General features: G+C 32.2%; 1 protein-coding gene across 2 annotated transcripts; it reads right to left on the bottom strand.

Annotated features, from left to right (window-relative positions):
• Positions 1-5,166: 5,166 nt before the first annotated feature.
• On the bottom strand, positions 5,167-21,701 carry LOC111804706 (putative disease resistance protein RGA3). 2 transcript variants are annotated; one of them, XM_023689463.1, is made up of 3 exons: positions 21,277-21,701; positions 19,401-21,192; positions 5,167-6,303 (listed from the first exon to the last, which is right to left on the bottom strand). In XM_023689463.1, the coding sequence occupies exons 1-3, from the start codon at positions 21,655-21,657 to the stop codon at positions 5,240-5,242; spliced, it is 3,237 nt and encodes a 1,078-aa protein (XP_023545231.1). In that variant the 5' UTR covers positions 21,658-21,701; the 3' UTR covers positions 5,167-5,239. The 2 variants fall into 2 exon arrangements, with proteins under 2 accessions (XP_023545231.1, XP_023545232.1); XM_023689464.1 differs by having other exon boundaries at positions 19,401-21,248; positions 21,333-21,701.
• Between the last annotated feature and the right edge of the window lie 1,079 nt (positions 21,702-22,780).

Raw genomic sequence — 22,780 nt, 5'->3', positions numbered from 1 at the left:
TTTTCAAATGTCATTCTCATTCTTATTCTCATTTCGTTACATATCATACATATTCCTAGCGGGGTTATGTATCATGCAATTTACCGTATTTCATGTCATACAATTCATTCAGTTACATTCCAATACTCATATAACAAGCCATAATCGTACAAGGGCCACACATCGTCACATGCATTCATATCACATCAACTAAGCAGCATGTATAACATACATTCACGTTCACATGATTTCGTACTTAAGCACAATAATCTAGCATACAATGTACCATATCATAAACAGGTCATAACATAAACTCTTCTATCGTTCACTAACTTACCATAACACTATCGTTCTATCAATCTATCACAAACCTATCCCTTTCTACCCATAACCTAACCGTGTTCTTTCATCAATCTATCCTATCCATAGCACTCCGGTATGTAGCCTGACCTTAACGTTTCATGAACGTAACTTACTTCTATTGTTACATTTTGTTTTGTGCATCCTTTTCGTATCCTATCTCAAACATGTCCTTGAACACATCGTACCATAATTATTATCATACAATCCACATATTATATAACATAACATAACATATAGGAAGCATATCGATCCACAGACAATTCACACATATCAATATATATGACACGTGCAGAACCACAGGGCACGTGTCAAAATAAAAAAAAATAACCATGCCGATAGTAAGGTCACTTACTTGGTTAGCTTAAGTCATTGCCACGAATATATCCTTAATGAAAGTTCGATTCCGTCGTTATCTTTAATGAAAGTCCATTGAACTCCAAGTCAACCTATGTGAGGCCATGACATCAGTTCCGAGTTTGAATTTCTACAAAATTGTTTCTCTAATTTATATTGATCCATTTGTTATACTTCATGCGAACGTTAGAGTCTTTGCCTGAGTTAGGTCTTGAAATATTTATATACATTTTTGTTATAGTATTATTTTCATATAAACCATTTAATACCCATTAAAATTGTCCAGATATTCTATTTTCTCTTACCGTGTTTAATACTCTTTAACATTTTCTAGATAATTTCAATTATATTGACAATCTTCCCAACCTGTCTCCTATTGTATTTCCTTTCTTTTAATTATCTCGTGCTTGAGGATGACTTTTAATATCATTAAATAATATAAAAGGAAAACTACTGCAAAATCCTTTTAATATCATTAAATAAAATAAAAGGACAACTATTGACCTCTTCAAATGCAAAATCTTTTTCTACCAAAATATCTCTTGTTGCCAAAACTAGAACTTTTTTTATTTGTGTTTGTTTTTGCCGATTTAACCCTTCTTCTTTAGTTTTGTTTGCTACCTTTTCAATTAGTTGGCCAATTTAATTGATTCTTAGTTGGCCAATTTAATTGATTCTATTTTTTCTGCTATTGATCCTTTCTAACAATGTAAATTGCTAAATAAAACTAAATAATTGGATAGAAAAAAAAAAAGGAGATCTGAGATATAACTCAGAGAGAAATCTCAAATCTCTCTCCCATGTAAATCTTGATATCTCTGAAAACCATCTCCTATAAATGAAGTGGGTTGAGGAGAGATTGTTGGGGAAAGTGACTAGGAGATGAGGGAATAATGGTTTTTTTTTTTTTAAATTTACTTTTTTTATTAATTTATTATTATTATTATTATTTTATACATAATAATAATTTTTATTTGTTTATTTTTTTATTTTTGGGCTGTTACATCATATCCCTCCAAAAGAAACTTTCGTCCTCGAAAGTGTTTTAATCTTGGAATAACTCGGGTCCTTATTTTAAGAGTTCTTTGTTAAGTCTTCAAGTTCCACTAAGTAAAAATTCTTAACAAGTATACCTTAATTCGTATATGTCATAACATTTATTTGCATGCATAAAACTTTCATAAGCCTATCACTTTGTATTCATAAAATCTTTGAATCTTTATAAGGTGTTGTGTCAGATAGTTAGGTATTTTAAATCTTAATTCATACTCCAAAAGGGTCTTTTGGTCATTTACCCCCAAATCTTGGTTAATTCTTCAACATATTCCAATGGCCTTGTAACTTTGTGTAATCCCTTTACAACATGATATAAGGCTCCTCATCAAATTTCATGTCATATAAAGGTCACTTTGGTCATAAACTAGTGGTACGTAATTATAGGGGCATTTTAATCATTTTACACCTACACTTGGTTTAGCCCGTTGTCATAACTTAATGGTCACCAAATTTCGTACATAGCCTTATCATGTCATATTGGGTCTTCTTCTAAAATTTCATGGACAACATAATTCATCTAAGGTTTGTGGTTCTGGCACTTCATTTAACATAGTTCCTCATTTTTTTTTTTAATACTATGATTCCATCTACTAGATCAATAGTTTTACGAATTTCTGCTTTACATTGTTCTCCAAATCAAATTTTCTATACTTAGCTAAAGGTTCACTAATTGACCTGTTTGTCCATACGTCCTCAAAATCTCATTTTAAAATACGGGATCTCCGCCTACACAAGAAAATTGTTGGTAAAACTCCAAAATGTCACTTTCTTTTGATCTAAATTTTTCCTCTCCTTACCATTAAAGAAAGACCACGAAAAATTTCAGGGTAGAAACCTTCTCGATAATTTCTCTTAAGATTCGAACCATAGCTGATGATAGAACTAGAATAGATATTTTTTGTTTCCTACTCGCACGCCTTCATACCTTTGTTTCTCGATCAATCTCTAATTCTAATCTTCCTCCCCAATCAAATATTCTGGTGCCGGTTTAGATCGAAATTTCTTTATAGTTCAATTCTGAGAGGTAATAGATATCGGGGCTTTGCAATATTTGACGAATCACAATTCTATATAGTCCATTTACTATAGAAGTTCTCAGGGAAATCATTAGAGGAATGTTTCCAATTAATATTGTTCGTTCTCTGTATTTTTCATAATTAAAAAGAAAAAAAAGTTGTTTTTCTTTCCACATTATTGTTTGTATTTGTATTATTTGTAACTGTCCACTTGCTTTGGTTCGTCATTAAGGTCTCATCTTTGTAGATAATTCCATATACAAATTTGCCTATTTTGCCATACAAAATCAAGAAATTTGTAATATTTAGTCTCTTTTGGCTACCTACCCCAATTCTAGTATTATTTTATTTTGTTTTTTTTGGAGTGAAAATCATGACATGAAACTGGTTAAAAACTCCACCCTAACCCAATGCAAATTGATGCACTGGTAAATCACATAGATCTACGAACGACTTCCTGTATTTGGTTTGTGGTCAAGCTAGAGTTTGAGGATTTGGTAACTTTCATTGGAAACATTGTCAAATAGGCTTTTCTCTTGGTATACCTTATCTAGTACAGCCCAAAACTAATGCTCCTATAACCATAACGGAAAGACATCACAACCCTTTCAATGCCTTGTACTATGAAGAATGGGCTTAACAAAATTCTCTTATAAAAATTGCTATTATATAAGCATGGTGGATATCCTCACATGCCATAAAACTTGGGATACTTGAAAATCAAACTTAAAATGACAGTTTTGAAACTTTAACTATAGTAATACCTTTTAACCAGGTTGACATTGCTAGGAAAAATTGATTGGTAATTTTCTAAAACAATTTGTTTATGTTGAGCTTCCTGAGTGCATTCGTATACCTTAAGGAGGATTATCACAAAACTTCTAGTTGATCTAGAGACAATGTCCCACTCTAATCCTCGTGTGTCTCCCGCCTAAGTTCATCTTAAATCATGGTTTCTTAAATTTAAGGTACTTTGACAATCTTATACCGTAGTCCCTCTCCATCTACCTCTAAAATTTTGACCATGATCGTAATACCTCATCCAAATTGTGGCCCGATACTTTTAAATCATCTCCCAACTTCCATAATTGCGGTTGTATTATTATTATTTTTTTTCCTTATTATTATTATTATTATTATTATTATTATTATTATTATTATTATTATATTTTTTTTATATAGTTTTCAAGCCTTATTAAGCTAGGAAAGTTTTCTACATCTTAGTACTAACAAAGCTCATCTTCCATTAACGACACTTATGTCATTCACCAATTAATTTAAGTATACATGTTTTAAACTTTTATGGTCTTTAACTCAATTTTTTTTTTTTTTGTTTTCAGGTACTTTAATTTCATCTTTACATACTTCAAAGTTATAAAGTTTTCTTTCAGACACTACCACTTTTAATATCTATCGTATACTATAGGATATTGACATCTATATCAAGTTTCTTAGGTCATTTTATTTCATCTAAAACTACTTACTCTTCCGTATACATTGGTACAGTTCTCCCCATCTCTATGATCATAAGACTGTATAGTTTATTTATGTTCAAGACGTCTAACTAAAATATATGATCTTGCTTAGCAAAGTCATTTTCATAACAACCCTAACATTTAGTAGCTTACTAAAACTATAGCTACTAATTCACACCAACAATCACAGTAAATCTAAACATCATCAATACAACAATTTACATTCACATTCCATGCAAGGTAAAACATAACTCATCAATACAACAATTTACATTCACATTCCATGCAAGGTAAAACATAACGTATTCTAAATTATAATAAATATAGAATTAAGTTAACATGAATGCAGTAAATAATATTACAATCAATAGAGTAAAGTCCAATTATGAGTTATATTTTATAATGACCAAACAATAACAACATACACAATCAACNACTATCTATTGTTCTTTTGATCTTCAGTCGTCCCAACTTAAACTTCTAGTCCATTACTATATATATCAAGACTACCAAATAAAATTTTGATTTTCTTCGCAAAACAATAAACAAAATATTAACAAAGGTATATATATATTTTTTTCGTTTCAAAGATTAAGCGATTTTTATGGTACAAATATATAAATTAAAAATATTATTGAGATATTGACCATAATACTACTTTTTTATTTATATATTTGTTTCATAACAATCACTTAACAAATATATAAATAAATTATTTATTTATTTATATATTTTTTTTATATGTAAACAAATTTATCGTTATTTTTATATGTACTCAACAAATATATAAATAACTTTTTTTTTATTTGACTTATTAGACAAAATAATAATAATAAGAATAATAATTTGAATAAAGATAAAATAAAATAATTTGAATAAAGATAAAATGATTTACTAAAATGTTACAAATAAAATAGATGATCTCCAAGTAAGCGTAGTAATTAATGTAGTAATAGAATTAGTACAATTGTTAATATAAAATATAAAATAGTTATTCTAGGATACACGAACGTTGGGTACATGTGAAACTTTTTCCCGTTCAACACTACCTTCACCAACTTCAAGCTGGGAACATTTATGCACATCCAAACGATTCAATCTAGTTAGATTTGACATAGCTTCTTTCGAGGGCAAGTTTTTCAAATTTCTGCACTCTAATAATTCCAATGTCTCCAAAGATGCAACGTTTCCCAACCATTCTGGCAAAGATTCAATGCCATTAAAACTCTCAATACTCAACCATCTTAAAGAAGTGAGAAGCTCAAGTTGTCGAGGAAGTTGTGTCAAACTATTAGTTCCTTTTTCATGCAACTGAAGAACTTCAAGTGAATTGAAAGGTATGAATCGACTCCAATCATGACCCTCCATTGGTCCTTTAACTGTCAATGCTTTCAAGTTATGAATACCATGGAGCCCCTCCGGCAAATTATGAAAGTTTTCAATTCTTAATGTAATCAAGTTTTGCATATTTGGAAATGAAATATCATCACAAAAGTCGCATATCCACAAATGTTCGAGTGAGCTACAACATTCTAACCAGTTTGGTAGCTTTACCAAACTTGTACAATCACAAATGCTTAGAGATTGAAGCTTTAGAGGACTTCGAAAACTTGAAAATAACCTTGCATTCACCGTGTCAGCTTCCAACCTCTGGCTATGAGTTGTAAAAATGTTTGGAATATTCGTTAGTTTGAGACAAGAACGAATGGTTAAGCGTTCGAGATGAGGAAAAGTTGTACAATTCGTCACAGTAGCAACATCATTCCATTGCTCTAAACTGTCCATTCTCCAAATTTCAAATGTTTTCAATTTAGGAAATAAAGTTTTATTGTCGCAATAATTCCCGTAAAACTCGTCTCCAATACTTTTTACACCACTTAGGTCAGAAATTTCAAGAACCTCCAGTTTGGACAACTGTCCCAGCATTGGTAAAGTTTTACATCTTATGCAAGACCGTAACTCAAGTTTAATTAAGTTTTCAACAAAAATACCACTGGGCATAAGTTCACTTCCAAAGTTATCAATACGCAATGCTTGAAGGTTAATGTGTGGTTGAAGCCCTTCCAACACNGATTCCGTCGTTATCCTTAATGAAAGTCCATTGAACTCCAAGTCAACCTATGTGAGCCCATGACATCAGTTCCGAGTTTGAATTTCTACAAAATTGTTTCTCTAATTTATATTGATCCATGTGTTATACTTCATGCGAACGTTAGAGTCTTTGCCTGAGTTAGGTCTTGAAATATTTATACACCTTAGTATTATTTTCATATAAACCATTTAATACCCATTAAAATTTTCCAGATATTCTATTTTATCTTACCGTGTTTAATACTCTTTAACATTTTCCAGATAATTTCAATTATATTCACAATCTTCCCAACCTGTCTCCTACTGTATTTTCTTTCTTTTAATTATACACTGTGTTTGAGGATGACTTAATAATATAAAAGGAAAACTACTGCAAAATCCTTTTAATATCATTAAATAAAATAAAAAGAAAACTATGGACCTCTTCAAATGCAAAATCTTTTTCTAGCAAAATATCTCTCGGACAAAACTAAATCTGAACCTTTTTTTTTTGTGTTTGTTTTTGCGGAGAGAAGAAATTCTGATACGTTAGATCTGTTTAACCCTTATTCTTTAGTTTTGTTTGCTACCTTTACAATAGGTTGGCCAATTTAATTGATTCTATTTTTTCTGCTATAGCCTGACGATCTTTCTAACAACTTAAATTGCTAAATAAAACTAAATAATTGGATGGAAAAAAAAGGAGATCTGAGATATAACTTACAGATAAATCTCAAATCTCTCTCCCACCTAAATTTTGATCATCTCTGCAAACCCATCTCCTATAAATTTGACGCAGGTATTTCTATTTTCTCAAATCTGACATTTTTCATTTCTGTTTCATTTTTTTTTGAGGAACTATGAGGTGGGTTGAGGAGAGATTGTTGGGAAAAGTGACCAGGAGAGATGAGGGAATAATTTTTTTTTTTTTTTTTTAATTTACTTTTTTATTAATTTATTATTATTATTTTATACATAATAATAATTTTTATTTATTTATTTATTTATTTTTGGGCTGTTACACCAATGAACCCTAATCGCAGAGTTTGACTGTCGTTGCCAATGAGACCACCATTGTCCTCGGCGATGCGTCTGTCCCGCTTGTCCCGAAGTACCCTGGCATCGGTTTGCTACTACCTATGGGCTCACAGAAGTCCAAAGTCTCGCGACGTTTTCGATCCCTCACCTAACCTTTCAGCTCCTCCTTCATAGGTAGGATAGTGACTCGAAAGGAAAAGACGACTACTAAGTTACCTAGGGTTTAATAAGGGGACTCAAGGAATTAATACGCCCTTGCTGGCAGGGCATGCCTCACCGGAAATCCTACGATTTCCGAAGAGATTTAAGGCTTTTATTTTTTTGCCTTTTTGAAACCCTTATCGTTACATCTTCTTTGAGGAACCTAGAGTCTTGTGGAAAATTTGAACCATAGACAAAACATTGTTTCGAGGAAGATGGTAGGCGGTCCACACTTAATTTGATTGTGAATAAAATAAGATCTTCCTTTGCTAATTCAATTCTCACTAGATTTTCCAAAGTCGATTGCAATTCTACATATTCTTGCATGATTTCACCATTCCTTCCAACACTTTCACAACCAATGGTATGCCACCAAACTTTTTAACAAGTTGTCCTCGAATGAGATCAGAAATTAATGGTAATTTACTTTCAAATGCACATTTTTCAAATAAAGACCAACAATGATCATCTAGTAATGGCCTCAAATGATGTCTGTATTTTGTCTCCATAATTTATGCAACTTTATCACTTCTAGTAGTCACAACGATAGCACTTCCCATATTTTTATTGATCTTTAGCAAACAAGCCCTCAACTCATTCCAGAGAATGGGTTCCTCATTCCAAATATCATCAAGCACAAGAAAATACGTTTTGCTACTTAGCAGATTTTGGAGCTCTCGAAGAATGACTTCCCTTTCATCTGAGCCACCAAATGTAGGCTTGATGTATCTCACGATTGCTCTTAAAATTTTGTTGATTTTAAAAGGATCAGACACGCATACCCATATAAAAGTGTCGAAATTCTTCCTTATCGCTTCATGATGGAAAATCTCCTTCACTAGAGTTGTTTTTCCTAACCCACCGGTACCAACAATGGGTAAAACAACTAAAGTTTCTTGGTTATTGAGGGCAAGTAGGTTATCCACTATGTTTGATACTTGAGTTTCCCTTCCAATAACTCCAATTTCATCGGAAAATGAGTCCGCCTCTCAAGTTTGGTTAAGATCAATTTCAGCTTCATAACATATTGTAGCAACACATTCGGATGGACTTTTTGTAGAAATAAACTCATCCAACGTTTTAGAAACAATTGTGATTTTATTTGCCATTATGAGATGAAAAGCAAGGGGATTTTTGGAGAATGAAAAGAAATTACGTACCACCTTATCTTTCTCGATTTCCACTTTGCGTCGAACGTCTTCATAAGCGAGCTCATCAAGTAAAATATGAGCTTCAAAGACGATATCTTCAAGCTTCTTCACCCATAGCTTCTGTGATTCAAGGTCTGTCTTCATTCTGTCAACATCCCTTAGGATGGCTTGCACCATGAGTAAAGAGTCCTTCAGCTTTGAGAGTTCCTCCTTGAATCCCCATGTCAGGCCGATCTACTCGGCCGCCAGCTTCACCCTCTTCTTCAACACTTCCTCTACAGCAAAGGTCCATAGGAATTCCGCCATGTTTGTATTGTCTCAAAGTTTGCAATTCTGAGGATTTGTGTATGTTAGAATGAAGCATACAGAAATTCCATCTAACCTCCTTTACAGGACACGCTTAACAAAGTGGCCTCCAAAGAAACAGTAGCCACAAAAGAAAAAGCCACACCTTTTATCTAACATAAAAAGCCAAAAAAATCTTTATACTTTTTTTTTGTTTCTAATAAATTTATTTTTATTTTGTAATCAACCTTCGTGTTGTTTTTATTTTGATTTCAATTTTTTCAAATTTTCTTACTTTATTTTTATTTGTTTTTGCTTTTATTTTTTTAATCTCGATCTGGACTTTGATGACTAAAATTTGACTTAAAATTTGAATTCTAAGCAGATTATTAGTTGAATCACAAACAAGTTTTCAGGAGTGTTTATACATAATATTAATTTCATCGCCCCGATTCACTTTCTTTTCAAGTAAATAGAAAGTTCTATTATTTTTATTTATTTTTTAACTAGGATAAGATAGAAATTTAGCACAAACTTACCAAACAAAAAAATTAAAAATGTTAAATCCTCCTCTCCCCAATTCAATTTCAATTGCAATATACTTGATTGAAAAAAAAAAAATCATCTTGGAAAAAGGATTAAAATAATAGAGGGTTTAATTGATTTTAATAGTAAGTATCAAATGATATATTTGGATTTTCTTTTTCTTAAAAAAAAAAAATTTGTTTCTTGGTAGATTTTTCATTTTCTTATTTTCTAAAAAATATTTTCAAGCAATAATAGATAAGTTTCTCTGTTTCAACACTTCAAAAAAAAAAAAAAAAAAAAAAAAAAANATTGAAAACTTCAAAAACTTTAAAGAATCAATTAAAAAATACAATTGTCACAATCCGATTTTCGAGACTTCAAAGCACGGTTGGTGACGTGGACTTACATAAAAAAATACTATAAAATTTAATAACCCAAACTTTTGAAATTAAAAAAAAAAAAAAAAAGGTCGACCTCTAGGGTAGAAGGGAGTCTCCTCATTTCAATTCATGAGAAGCATTTAATGTTAGTACAACTGCCTTTTAGCTAATTTGAATTTTTGGAGCCACTTTTAAAGTATTTATGCATCATTAAGTTTAGCAAGTTTAAATTATTAAGAGTAAGTTTAAATTTTTTATATAATTTTAAAGTATTCATGTACAATTAGGCTTAGTTAGTTTAAACGAGGGAGAGTAAGTTTAGATTATTCTATACAAAATTAGGTTTAGCTAGTTTAAATTATTAGGAGTAAGTTTAAATTATTTTATAAAAAATTAGGTGATTCAATTTCCATGGTAGAATTTTAATGTATATGTTGGACTCCTTAGGCAGAATTAAATTTCAGAGAGTAACGTTAAGCTAGCATCAAAGGATCATAGTAACTTCGGTCTAGAACAACCAAGTAAGTGGCCCTATCGTTGGTTTGGTTATAATTGTATGCTGAATGATAACGCATGGCTTCACAAGGTAGGGCAACGATCATTATGTTTACTATAATGTTGCCATGACGGTTGTTGTTCCTAACAGGTGTCCGACATCAACACCTACTAGAGAATGCCCGCTCGACCAAAAAAAGCCCAGGAGGTGATTAAACCGACTGGTGGATCCATACTTGCACATGTGGGCCGTGTGTAGGAAAATTAAGTACACATTTAATTGCCCACTTATGATATCCGTAGTAGGAAATAGACTGCTATGATAGGTCCCACTCATGAATTGTATCTGTTTGCATTTAACCCCAATAGAGGGTCACTTACTGAGTATTTCTTAAAATACTCAAGCCACGTACTACTTCTATTTCATGTAAAGGCAAGACATACATGTACGGCTGACAATGACACCGCAGTTCGAGACCATGGCACATCCATAGAGTGTTGTTAATGACCCACAATCGAAAAATGTCAAAACAAATAAAGGGGGCAAAAATAACAATATGCACGTTGCTCTCTAATGCATACAAACTCCACAAAAAATTCTCTTCTTAACACACTCACGGATGATGTGGAAGTGAGTGTCAATGTGTTTGTTGCATCCATGAAATGCTAGATTCTTCATCAGTGCAATCGCATATTTGTTTTTGACGTAGAGAGTTACCGACTTTAGTTCACTTATAGTCACTTCACTCAACAAATTTCTCAGCCACAATGCTTGGTAGGACACCGCAATTGCTGCCATGAACTCGGCCTCATAGGAAGATAGTGCCACAGTTCACTGCATCTGAGATTGCCAAGAGAATAAATTTCTGTTTAGATAAAATGTCATTCCTGCGGTGTTTTTTCTATCATCAATGTCTCCAACTAAATCACTATCGGTAAAACCGACTAGTGCTACAGGACCTTTCCCTCTTTGATACTTCAATCATTAGAGATTGAAACAATTCTCAATTGTTTTTCAGCAACTAAACAAAAAATCACAAACCATTCGAGTCTCTCTCCAGCAATAGAGAACATCTTGAAAATTAGGTTAGAACTTTGACTAAGGAGAGAATGGCAAGGTCATCCGTTGTCAATTTCATATAGGCAAGGTCATCATATGTGTGCTGAAGATCACCTTTATCTTCATACACTCGTCTTTGAGAGCTCCTTCTCGAAGCCCCATGCTAGGCCAATTTGCTCACCCTTTACGTTCACTATCTTCCTCAACCCTTCCACACCCACCAAAACTCCACAAAAATTCTCCTATGCTAATATTTTGTAGTTCTTCCAACGAAGTAAGGTCTAAATTATTCATTTATGCATTATTTAGAAAATGTTAATTCGTGAACCTCGAAAACTTCAAATAAAATACAGTAATAATATGTGCCTTTGTTACTTTAATAAGATAAAATGATGAACATCACGCTACTTGGTACAATAATCAAAATGTTATCAAGAGAATCATTAAATGATATAAACAAAGAATACAGCTTTTATAAATACCATCGAAACCAAAATTACAAAAAATAATAATAATAATAATAATAATTTAATTGAATCGATTATACTTTCAAACTAAATCGTAAAAACGGTAGTAAACAAAGTCAATACAATTGTTCAAATACATGGAATAAAATTATAATTTAACTTAGACTAATGTAAATATTAAAAAAAATACAAAAATAAAAAAAAGAAAAACAAACGTAAATAAGTGTTTTAGAATACATGAATACGGGCTACATGGAAAACTTTTGCCCGTTCAAAGCTCCCTTCACCAAGTTCAAGCTGGGAACACTGAAACACTGTAAATTTTTTCAATCCAGTAAGATTTGACATGGCTTCTTTCGGTGACAAGCTTTTCAAATTTTTGCATTTGACTATCACCAATGTCTCCAAATATGTAATGTTTCCTAAACATTCTAACAAAGATTCAAGTCCATTAAAAGACTCACCAGGCAACAATCTTAAAGTAGTGAGATGCTCACGTTCTTTAAGAAGTTGTGTTAAACATTTAGTTTTTGTTTCACGATATAAGATTTTCAATTATTTTCAAGCGAATTGAAGGGTATGAATGGACTCCCATCACAATTCTTCCTTTGGCCAATGAACTTGTAATGTAAGTCTCAAAAAACCTTGCAAATTTGATATAAATAAATCTTTAGGGTTCAAAATTTTGGAGGACCTTCGAAGCTTGGAAACATATTTGGAATATTCATTAGCTTGGGACAAGAATTAATGATTAAGCTTTCGAGATGAGTAAAAGTTGTACAATTCGATACAACATAGATTTTTTCTCATTGCTCTAAATTGAGTAGGTACGAAATATCAAATCTTTTCAATTTAGGGAATAAATTTTTGCTATCGTGATACTTCCCATAAAACTCGTCTCTGATCCTTTTTACAGCACTTAGCTCATTAATTTCAAGAACCTCAAGTTTAACAACTCTCCAACATAATTTGAGGAAGATGGTAGACGGTCCATGCTTAATTTGATTGTGGATAAAATATGATTTTCATCTTGTAATGCAATTCTCATTAGATCTTCCAAAGTCGATAGCAGTCCCACATAATTCTTGAATGATTTTACCATTCCTCCTAACACTTTCACAAGCAAGGGTATGCCACCAATTTTTTTAACAAGTTCTTCCCAAAAATTTTCAGGAACTATTGGTAATACACTTCCAAAGGCACATTTTTCAAATAAATACTAATAATGATTATCGGGTAAGTACCTCAAATGATATCTATAATTTTGATTGATTTTTAGCAAACAAGTCCTCAACTCATTCTATAGATTGAGATGCTCATTCCAAACATAATCAAGCACAAGAAAATAGAGTTTTTGTTGTTATTGAAGTATGAGAACCACCAAAGGTAGTATTTAAGATTTTCAAGATTGCTCTTAAAATTTTATTTATATTATAATGATCAGACACACGTTCCCATATAAAAGTATCGAAATTCTTCCTTATCATTTCATGATGGAAAACCTCGTTCACCAAAGCTTTTTTTCCTAAACCACCCGTACCAACAATGGGTACAACAATTAGAATTTATTGATTCTTAACAGCTAGGAACTTATCCACTATATTTGATACTTCAATTTTCCTCCCAATAACTCCAATTTCATCGCGAAAGGAGTTCATCTCTACAATTTGGTTTAGATCAGTTTTAGCTTCTTTAGATGTTGTAGCAATGAATCCCACAAATCTTTTTCTCGAGTAATGTTCATGTAACTTTTTAGCTACGCCATTGATTTCATTGGCCATTTTGAGATGAAAAAGATTGATGTTTTTGGATGATGAAACGAAATTACTTACCATCACACCTTTTCCGATTCTACCTTGCATCAAACATCTTCATAAGCAAGTTCATCGAGTAAAACACCAGCTTTCTTAGGATGGCTTGCGCTACGAGAAAATAGTGTTGGAAATTACTCACGATCGAATATGTTAGAAACAAATAACTAAAGCTTGAAGAACAATTTGAGAGGAGAGAGGTTATGAATAGAGTAACCTTGAGCATATCTGCTTCATTAATTTTTTTTTCTGGTAAATAACATACCTATTTATAATGGAGATTTCATAATCAATTCCCTAATCTTTCAAATAAATAACTATTGATCTCCTAAAATCACTCTAAGTTAATGACTTCTTTTGCTAAGTCAAGTTTATTAACTCACAAAGAGTCCTTAAGTTTTCAGGTTTCTTATTGAATTCCCATGCCATGTTAATCTCAACTAAACATCTAAACATGACCAAATGTGCTTTCCAACCAAAAGTTAGAATAATAATTCAGGTTTGAAAAGTTTTAAAAGGTTGAAAAAACGTTTAATACTTTATTTTCTAAAGTAGTCTATTTTCAACCATTGAAAGATGAGCAAAGTATTGGTGCTGTTTAAATCAATTTTTCTGTTAGAAACACAATTAGGAAAACTAGAGCCCATTTGAATCAATTTAGAAAAATTGGGACAATTTTTTTTTGTGTTTGGTTGAGAGACTTAGAATATTGGTTTAAAATGTTTTCATTGTGAAATTTTATGACACTCTTAATTAAAATTATTGATTCAACTCCTTAGTGCGAATGATCTTAAAAATCTATTCCTATGACAAGCTGACTAAAAGTGAAGGTCGGATTATAAGTAATATTAATTGTAAAAATACTAAATTTAACTTTTTATCAGTGAAAACATAAACTAGTTACATTTTTACTCATGTTTAATAAGAAAACTCGAACAAAAAGTAATTAGAATTTCCATACATATGACATCTAGAATACATACAAATTGAACATTTGAGTGGGCATTAAAAATGCTTTTAACATCATGATATGATGATATCACTCTCTTATTCATCCACAAACATCTTTGGTTTAGAGAAAAATTCAAAAAGAAAATCTTTATAAAATTATCTATTAAGGCCTCCACTATTTTTTAAATTTCGTGATTGATATTGAAGATGACTCGACTTGTAAGACAATTGTTGGGTGGGTAACAGCTCACACCATGTCATTTCATCCTTTGTTTCCTTTCAACTTTGTCTTGAATTGAATAAATATATTTATTTTATATTTATTTATTTATTTAACTTGTCAATTCTCAATTACAAAATTTAATCCACAATTTGGTAACAACTACCGATTCTCTCCATAAGTTAGTAGCTTATTCTACTAAGTCTACTAATATTTTTCTTAAGGTTATTCCATAAGTATAAAACTTGGTGGCGCATGATGACGCGTAGTGGCGCGTGGTGACTCGTGGTGGCGCATGGGAGCGCTTGAGGTACTATTACCCATCCTATTCGACTTTTGTTTGCCCGATTTCAATTCTAATCATATTTTTATGTGATTTAGGACCTAATTGGGAAAAATCAATATTTTTAGACACCCTATTTGCACAGGAACGTTAAACGAAAGGGCACACGTCAATCATGTGAGTCCACATGGTATTTAGAAAGCAATACTTGTAGGAATCGCTTGACATGAATGCTCGCTGGTGAATTTACCTTACGTGGTTGCTTTCCATGAATAAATTTAGGTAGTCCAATTATTATGAGTATGAGTGTATTATGTGAAGCATTATGAGAATTATCTGAATGTTGCAATTATGCTTTAAGCTTCCGCTATATATATGCATATGTTTAATTTGTGTTGAAAGGAGGATGTGAATTTGTGAACTCTGCGCATCAGGTGCTTGATGGATGTTATGGCCCCGTTGAGCATGTATGTTTAATTTGCAGGAAATATGTATGATGATGCTAGATGACGGTTGTATGCAAACTTAGTTATTTTCCAAGACTCATTAATAAGATAAGCTTAGTGATTTGTGGTTATAAGTGACACTGCGTCTAGACCTAACCTTTCCATAGGAGCTTAACAGATAACCACAACAAATCAAGTACGTTAGGAGTGTTCTTAGGCTGCTAGTTGTGTGAACGGTATCAATAGCTTTGTGGGATGACCAAGGGTTCCTGATCAGTTCTCACTACTTCTAGCCGTTTCGCATGGTTAAAGTGTCCCCATGTCGTACAACCCATTAACTACATGGGAAAGGGTTGGGTCGCACCCCCAATAAAGGGGACTATCATGGGCCTAGGAGGTACTCAGCAAACCCCTAGATAAGATGTCATATAGTCTCAGAATGCCATGCAGAGGTAGCGCCTCATAGAGAGACACCGGTGATTACAGCTCGGTATAAGGAGCTCTTAGGGATTACAAGAAAAGACAGAGAACCAGACAAGCTCCAATGGGATAAGACCAACACCAGATGTCCTAGAGTCAATTAGAAGCACGTGGGAACCTGTTAATCTTGGGATGCGATGAGATTCTATAAGTAGGTGGCTCCAAGTTTTCCTCTCTTTTTCAGGTGTTCGTTGACTGTCAGTCGGGATGGAGGAGCGTTTGAGAGCTGTGCTGTCACAGAGGGGGTCGTTCCACAGCATCAATCCATTTTCCGTATTTTTTAGTCTTTTGTATATTCCTTTTATATTTGTATCCCGTTTAATATTTTGAAACAAAACTTCCCTTCTTCTATTTTAATTAAATGGTATTTTTATCTTTTCCTCTTCTTTTCTTTTCTTATATTTTTGTTTGTTTGTGCTTTCGTCTTTTTGGTCACAGTTCGAATTTTCGTGAGTAGCTAGTACTGGAGCGTTACACTCCCCTCTTTTCTGCTTTTTATCATTGTCACTTCCTACCGTGACTTTCTATAGTGATGGCATTTGTTTCAACATCCTGGCTCTGATACCAAATGTTGGATGTGACACTCGATCAAAATAAGTTGAAACAAGTAAAAGAAGCAAATGAACAACTTGAGGAAGAGAAAAAAAAAAAAAAAAAACCTTGGCACTAAATTTGGTTCACAATTTGGCAACTACTGCCAATTCTCCTATAATTCCTTCATAAGTTAGTAATTTAGTCTACCAAGTCTAGTAATATGTAACGACTCGAAATTTTCTACTTAATTTAAGGTCGCTACTGTATACATACCATAAACATTGAATTCTTCCGCATTCAATGTTTATGGTATGTATACAGTAGCGACCTTAAATTAAGTAGAAAATTTCGGGTCGTTACATAATAATTCATAGGTCAGTAACTTGTTCTACTAAGTCTACTAATCATTCTCCTAAAGTTACTATGAAGTGAGTAACTTGTTCTACTAGCTCAAGTGTATTAGCTCCGACTTTTTATGCCGCCCTCAATCCTATATTCTCCCCGGCATTATAGGTCTTACATGGTATCAATAGATTTGGAGTTTTTTTTTTTTTTTTTTTTTTTTTAAAGGCATAAGAGGTACTAGTTCCATAAATAAAGTTCAACTACTCTCTAATAAAATATAATATAAGTTGTAATTGAGTTCCTTCTAAACTATTCTATTTTGTTGTCAACTTGGAACAACAGGTAAGATATAATTTCGTTGTCTAGTTTAAAATCCTAATGCTCCAATAGCTTTAGAAATAAGCCCGAGCTTTTTAGAGTCTAGAGAAAAGCCTGTAGTAGCTTACTAGATCAACGATGCGATGAGAGCATATTTGGTATATTTATATATTTACTCATTTCTATTTTTTTATTCCGGTAGTAGTCGCACGCTGTTGGTTGAGGTGTAAAAGCATCCAAGAGCTACACTGTCACGAAGGGGTTGTTACAAAGCATCAATCCATTTCTATAATTGAGTGTTTTTTTTATCTCATTTTGTAATTGTATCCCGAACCCTTTCTTTCGTTTGTAATAAATTTGAACAACACCCTCTTGTAATCGAACTTTTGTTTTATTATTTTATTTTGGTGTTGTCTTTATTTTTGTTTAAATTTTTCCGATTTTCTCATGTTATTTTATTTTATTTTATTTTATACTTTTATTTATTTCATTTTCATTTTCTTTTTTTAGTCACGATCAAATTTGAATCATGACTTGTTAGCTAAACTTTAAATGGCTTATTAGTTGAATCAAGAACAACTTTCTAATCTAGTTGTTGAATTTTAAGGGGCATACTAATTAGTTCCAAACATTTTTTCAACTTAATTCAAACGAAATATTAATTTTATCATTCATATATTGATTCAATTTCTTTTCTAACTTGTTAGAAAGTTAGGTTTTTCTTATTTTATTTTTATTAAAGTATGGTAACATAGAAATTTAATTAAAAAAAAAGACTAAATATTTCATAATTAAATGTCTAAACATAAAATAGAATAATAATTTGAATAAAGATAAAATGATGAACTAAAACATTATGTAGTAACAGAATCAATATAATCTTTAAAGTACAAAGAAAGTACAAAGAATACAATTATAATTTTACTTAGGCTAATGAAAACATTAAAATTATTTATATATATATATATATATATATATATATATATATATAAAGAAAAGAAACAAATATAAAATAGTTATTTTAGAATACATGAACATCGGGTACATGCGAAACCTTTTCCCGTTCAACACTACCGTCACCAACTTCAAGCTGGGAACATTCATACACTTCCAAATAATTCAATCTAGCTAGATTTGACATAGCTTCTTTCGAGGGCAAATTTTTCAAATTTCTGCAATACCATAATTTCAACATCTCCAAAGATGTAATGTTCCCCAACCATTCTGGCAAAGATTCAATGCCATTAAAACTCTCAATATGCAAGGATCTTAACGAAGTGAGGAGCTCAAGCTGTCGAGGAAGTTGTGTTAAACTATTAGTTCCTGTTTCATGCAACTTAAGAACTTCAAGTGAATTGAAGGGCATGAATCGACTCCAATCATGACCCTCCATTGGCCCTTTAACTTTCAATGTTTTCAAGTTATGAAGACCGTCGAGCCCCTTTCGCAAATTATGAAAGTTTTCGATTCCTAATGAAGATAAGTTTTGCATATTTTGCAAATTTGGAAAGGAAATACCATCACAAAAGTTGCATATGCACAAATCTTCGAGTGAGCTACAACATTCTAACCAGTTTGGTAGCTTTACCAAACTTGTACAATCATAAATGCTTAGAGATCGAAGGTTTGGAGGAGTTTGAAAACTTGAAAATAACCTTGCATTAACAGTGTCAGCTTCCAACCTCGGGCTATGAGTTGCAAAAATGTTTGGAATATTCGTTAGTTTGAGACAAGAACGAATGGTTAAGCTTTCGAGTTTAGGAAAAGTTGTACAATTCTTCACAGTACCAACATCTTTCCATTGCTCTAAAGTGTCCATACTCGAAATTTCAAATGCTTTCAATTGAGGAAATAAAGTTTTACTGTCGCGATAATTCCCGTAAAACTCGTCTCCAATAGTTTTTACACCTCTTAGGTTATAAATGTAAAGAACTTCAAGTTTGGACAACTGTCCTAGCATCGGTAAAGTTTTACATCTTATGCAAAACTCTAGCCGAAGCTTAATTAAGTTTTTAACAAAAATACCACTAGGCATAAGTTCACTTGCAAAGTGAACAATACTCAATGCTTGAAGGTTTATGTGTGGTTGAAGCCCTTCCAACACATTCAAATCATTGTCAACACAGTCTTCTCTACTAAAACTCCATTCAAAAGATAGATTAGTGATGTTTTCTTTCTCAACTAAATTTGCAGCCATGGCCTCCTTTTTACTTTTAACTTTCTCGAGTGGTAGAAGACTTAATTGACCTTTAAGGTTTTTTAAAGGTCCAAGCTCCTCAATCTTATATCCTTCATCAGACTCAACTATAAAAGTAGAAAGCGTTTGAAGTTGAGTCATTCGACTTAAATGTTTAGGCATTTGATGACTTTGATTTAAATTACACCAACCAAATTCTAAATGCCTTAAGTTGATCAACTTTCTCAACTTCCTTGGAAGCTTTATACCCCTTCGAAGCTTCAAAGACTGTAAATTGTAAAGCAAAACAATAGATTTTGGGAGCTCACTTATTCCAGATTTTGAAATGTCAAGATACCTCAAATGTTTCAATTTACCGATTGTATCAAGCAATTCAGTTACGAACTTACCACTAATAATTAAAACCCGCAAGTAAATGAAGTTAGTGATCTTAACTTGATTACCAAATGGTACATTTTCACAACAATAAACTGTTCTTCTTCTTCGACGGATCAAAAGAACTTCATCATCATGAGATTTTCCATCTGTTACAAGGTCCTCTCTCAAATGTTGATCATTTGAAATAGCACATGCGACCTCATATATAAGATCATGCATCTTACAATATTCAACTTTTCCTCTCTCATCCTTGACAACATCTTGAAACAAGGAGCGAGACAACAGAATATCGAAATATCTCGCTCCAATATCCTCCATTGTTACATTACTTCCATTGGGTATCTGAATAAACCCTTGTGCTACCCACATTTGAACAAGTTCTTCTTTATCGAAGAAAAAATCGGGTGGAAAATTTGAACAGTAGGTAAAACATTGTTTCAATGAAGAAGATGGTAGACGGTCCACACTTAATTTGATTGTGAATAAAATAAGATCTTCCTTTGACAATTCAATTCTCACTAGCTTTTCCAAAGTCGATTGCAATTCCTCATCATTCTTGCATGATATCACCATTCCTCCCAACACTTTCACAATCAATGGTATGCCACTAAATTTTTTAACAAGTTTTCCTTGAATGACATCAGAAATTACTGGTAATTTACTTTCAAATGCACATTTTTCAAATAACGACCAACAATGATCATCTAGTAACGGACTCAAATGATGTCTGTATTTTGTCTCCATAATTTCTGCAACTTTATCACTTCTGGTAGTCACAACTATAGCACTTCCCATATTTTTATTGATCTTTAGCAAACAAGCCCTCAACTCAGTCCAGAGAATGGGTTCCTCGTTCCAAACATCATCAAGCACAAGAAAATACTTTTTGCCACTCAGTAGATCTTGGAGGTTCAGAAGAATGACTTCCTTTTCATCTGACCCATCAAGCTTAGGATTCAAGGATTTCAGGATTGCTCTTAAAATTTTGTTGATTTTAAAAGGATGAGACACGCATACCCATATAAAAGTATCAAAATTCTTCCTTATCGTTTCATGATGGAAAATCTCCTTCACGAGAGTTGTTTTTCCTAACCCACCGGTACCAACAATGGGTAAAACAACTAGAGTTTTTTGGTTATTGAGGACAAGTAGTTTATCCAATATATTTGATACTTCAGATTCCCTTCCAATAACTCCAATTTCATCTGGAAATGAGTCTGTCTCTCGAGTTTGATTAAGATCAATTTCAGCTTCATTAGATATTGTAGCAACACATCCCGATGGACTTTGTGTAGAATTAAAGTCAGCCAAATTTTTAGCCACAGTTGTGATTTTATTTGCCATTTTGAGACGAAAAGCAAGGGGATTTTTGGAGAATGAAAAGANGTCAGCCAAATTTTTAGCCACAGTTGTGATTTTATTTGCCATTTTGAGACGAAAAGCAAGGGGATTTTTGGAGAATGAAAAGAAATTACGTACCACCTTATATTTTTCGATTTCCACTTTGCGTCGAACGTCTTCATAAGCAAGCTCATCGAATAAAATATCAGCTTCGAAGATGATATCTTCAAGCTGCTTCACCCATTGCTTCTGGGATTCAAGGTTTGTCTTCATTCTTTCAGCATCCCTTAGGATGGCTTGCGCCATGAGTAAAGAGTCCTTCAGCTTAGAGAGTTCCTCCTCGTATCCTGATGCCAAGCCGATCTGCTCGGCCGCCAGCTTCACCGTCTTCTTCAACACTTCCTGTACGGCAAAGGTCCACAGGAATTCTGCCATGTTTGTATCCTTGGAATCTGAAAGTTTGCAATTTAAGAGAATTTGTGAGAGTTGGAATGAAGCATATAGAAACCCCATCTAACATCCTTTTATTATCTAAAGCGCCTCCAAACAAACAGTAAGGATTGAAAAGTAACGAATCCACGTTTCAACACTTTATTTTAATTCCTTTAGATTGTTTTAATTTTAATTCCTTTAGATTGTTTTTATTTTGATTTAAATTTTCTTTTTAGAATTATTTTATTTGATTTTTATTTATTTTTGCTTTCATCTTTTTAATCTCCATTTGGACTTCAAAGACTTAAAATTTGGGTCGTGAGACTCGTTTTGTTAGTTGAATTTTAAGTGGCTTATTAGCTGAATCACGAACATCTTTCTATGAGGCATGCTCATTCGTTTCCGAACAAGTTTTCATCCTTGTTCATACAAAATATTAATTTCATGGGTCGTTTCAATTACTTTTAAAGTACGTTAAAATGTTTTTATTTTTGTTATTTTTATTGAAGTAGGATAAGATAGAAATTTAGCACAAACTTATTAAACAAAAAATTATAAAGGTCAAATCCTCATTTCCTCGATTCAATTTCAATTACCATATATATTGGTGAAAAGAATCATCTTGAAAAATAATTAAAAAATTAGAGGGTTTAATTGATTTTAATAGTAAGTATAAATTTCACCGATCAAATCAAATCGTATATTTGAGATTTTTTTTTTTTAAAAAGAAAGAATAAGTTTATTTCTTCGTAGATTTTTTATTTTCTTATATTCTAAAAAATATTCAAGCAATAGATAAGTTTCAACCAAGTCAAAAAAAAGAATATGAAAAATTGAAAAAGTTTAAAGAATCAATTTAAAAATACATAATCTGATTTTCAAGATTTGGAAGCACAACTAGAGATGTGGATTTACAATAAAAAAAATACTATAAATGTCGAATTTTAATTTTTAGATTCAATTTTAATTACGATATACATTGGTGATTATCAAAGGGTTTAATTGATTTTAATAGTAAGCATAAATTTCACCGATCAAATCAAACCATATAAAAAAAAAAAAGAATAAGAAAATTTTCTAAAAAATATTTTCAAACAATAGATAAGTTTCAACTCAGTCAAAAAAA

Source organism: Cucurbita pepo, chromosome LG11, assembly GCF_002806865.2.
Source record: "Cucurbita pepo subsp. pepo cultivar mu-cu-16 chromosome LG11, ASM280686v2, whole genome shotgun sequence".
Classification (NCBI taxonomy): Eukaryota; Viridiplantae; Streptophyta; class Magnoliopsida; order Cucurbitales; family Cucurbitaceae; genus Cucurbita; species Cucurbita pepo.
Note: the sequence above shows the minus strand (reverse complement) of the source record. Positions and strands in the feature narration are given on the sequence as shown.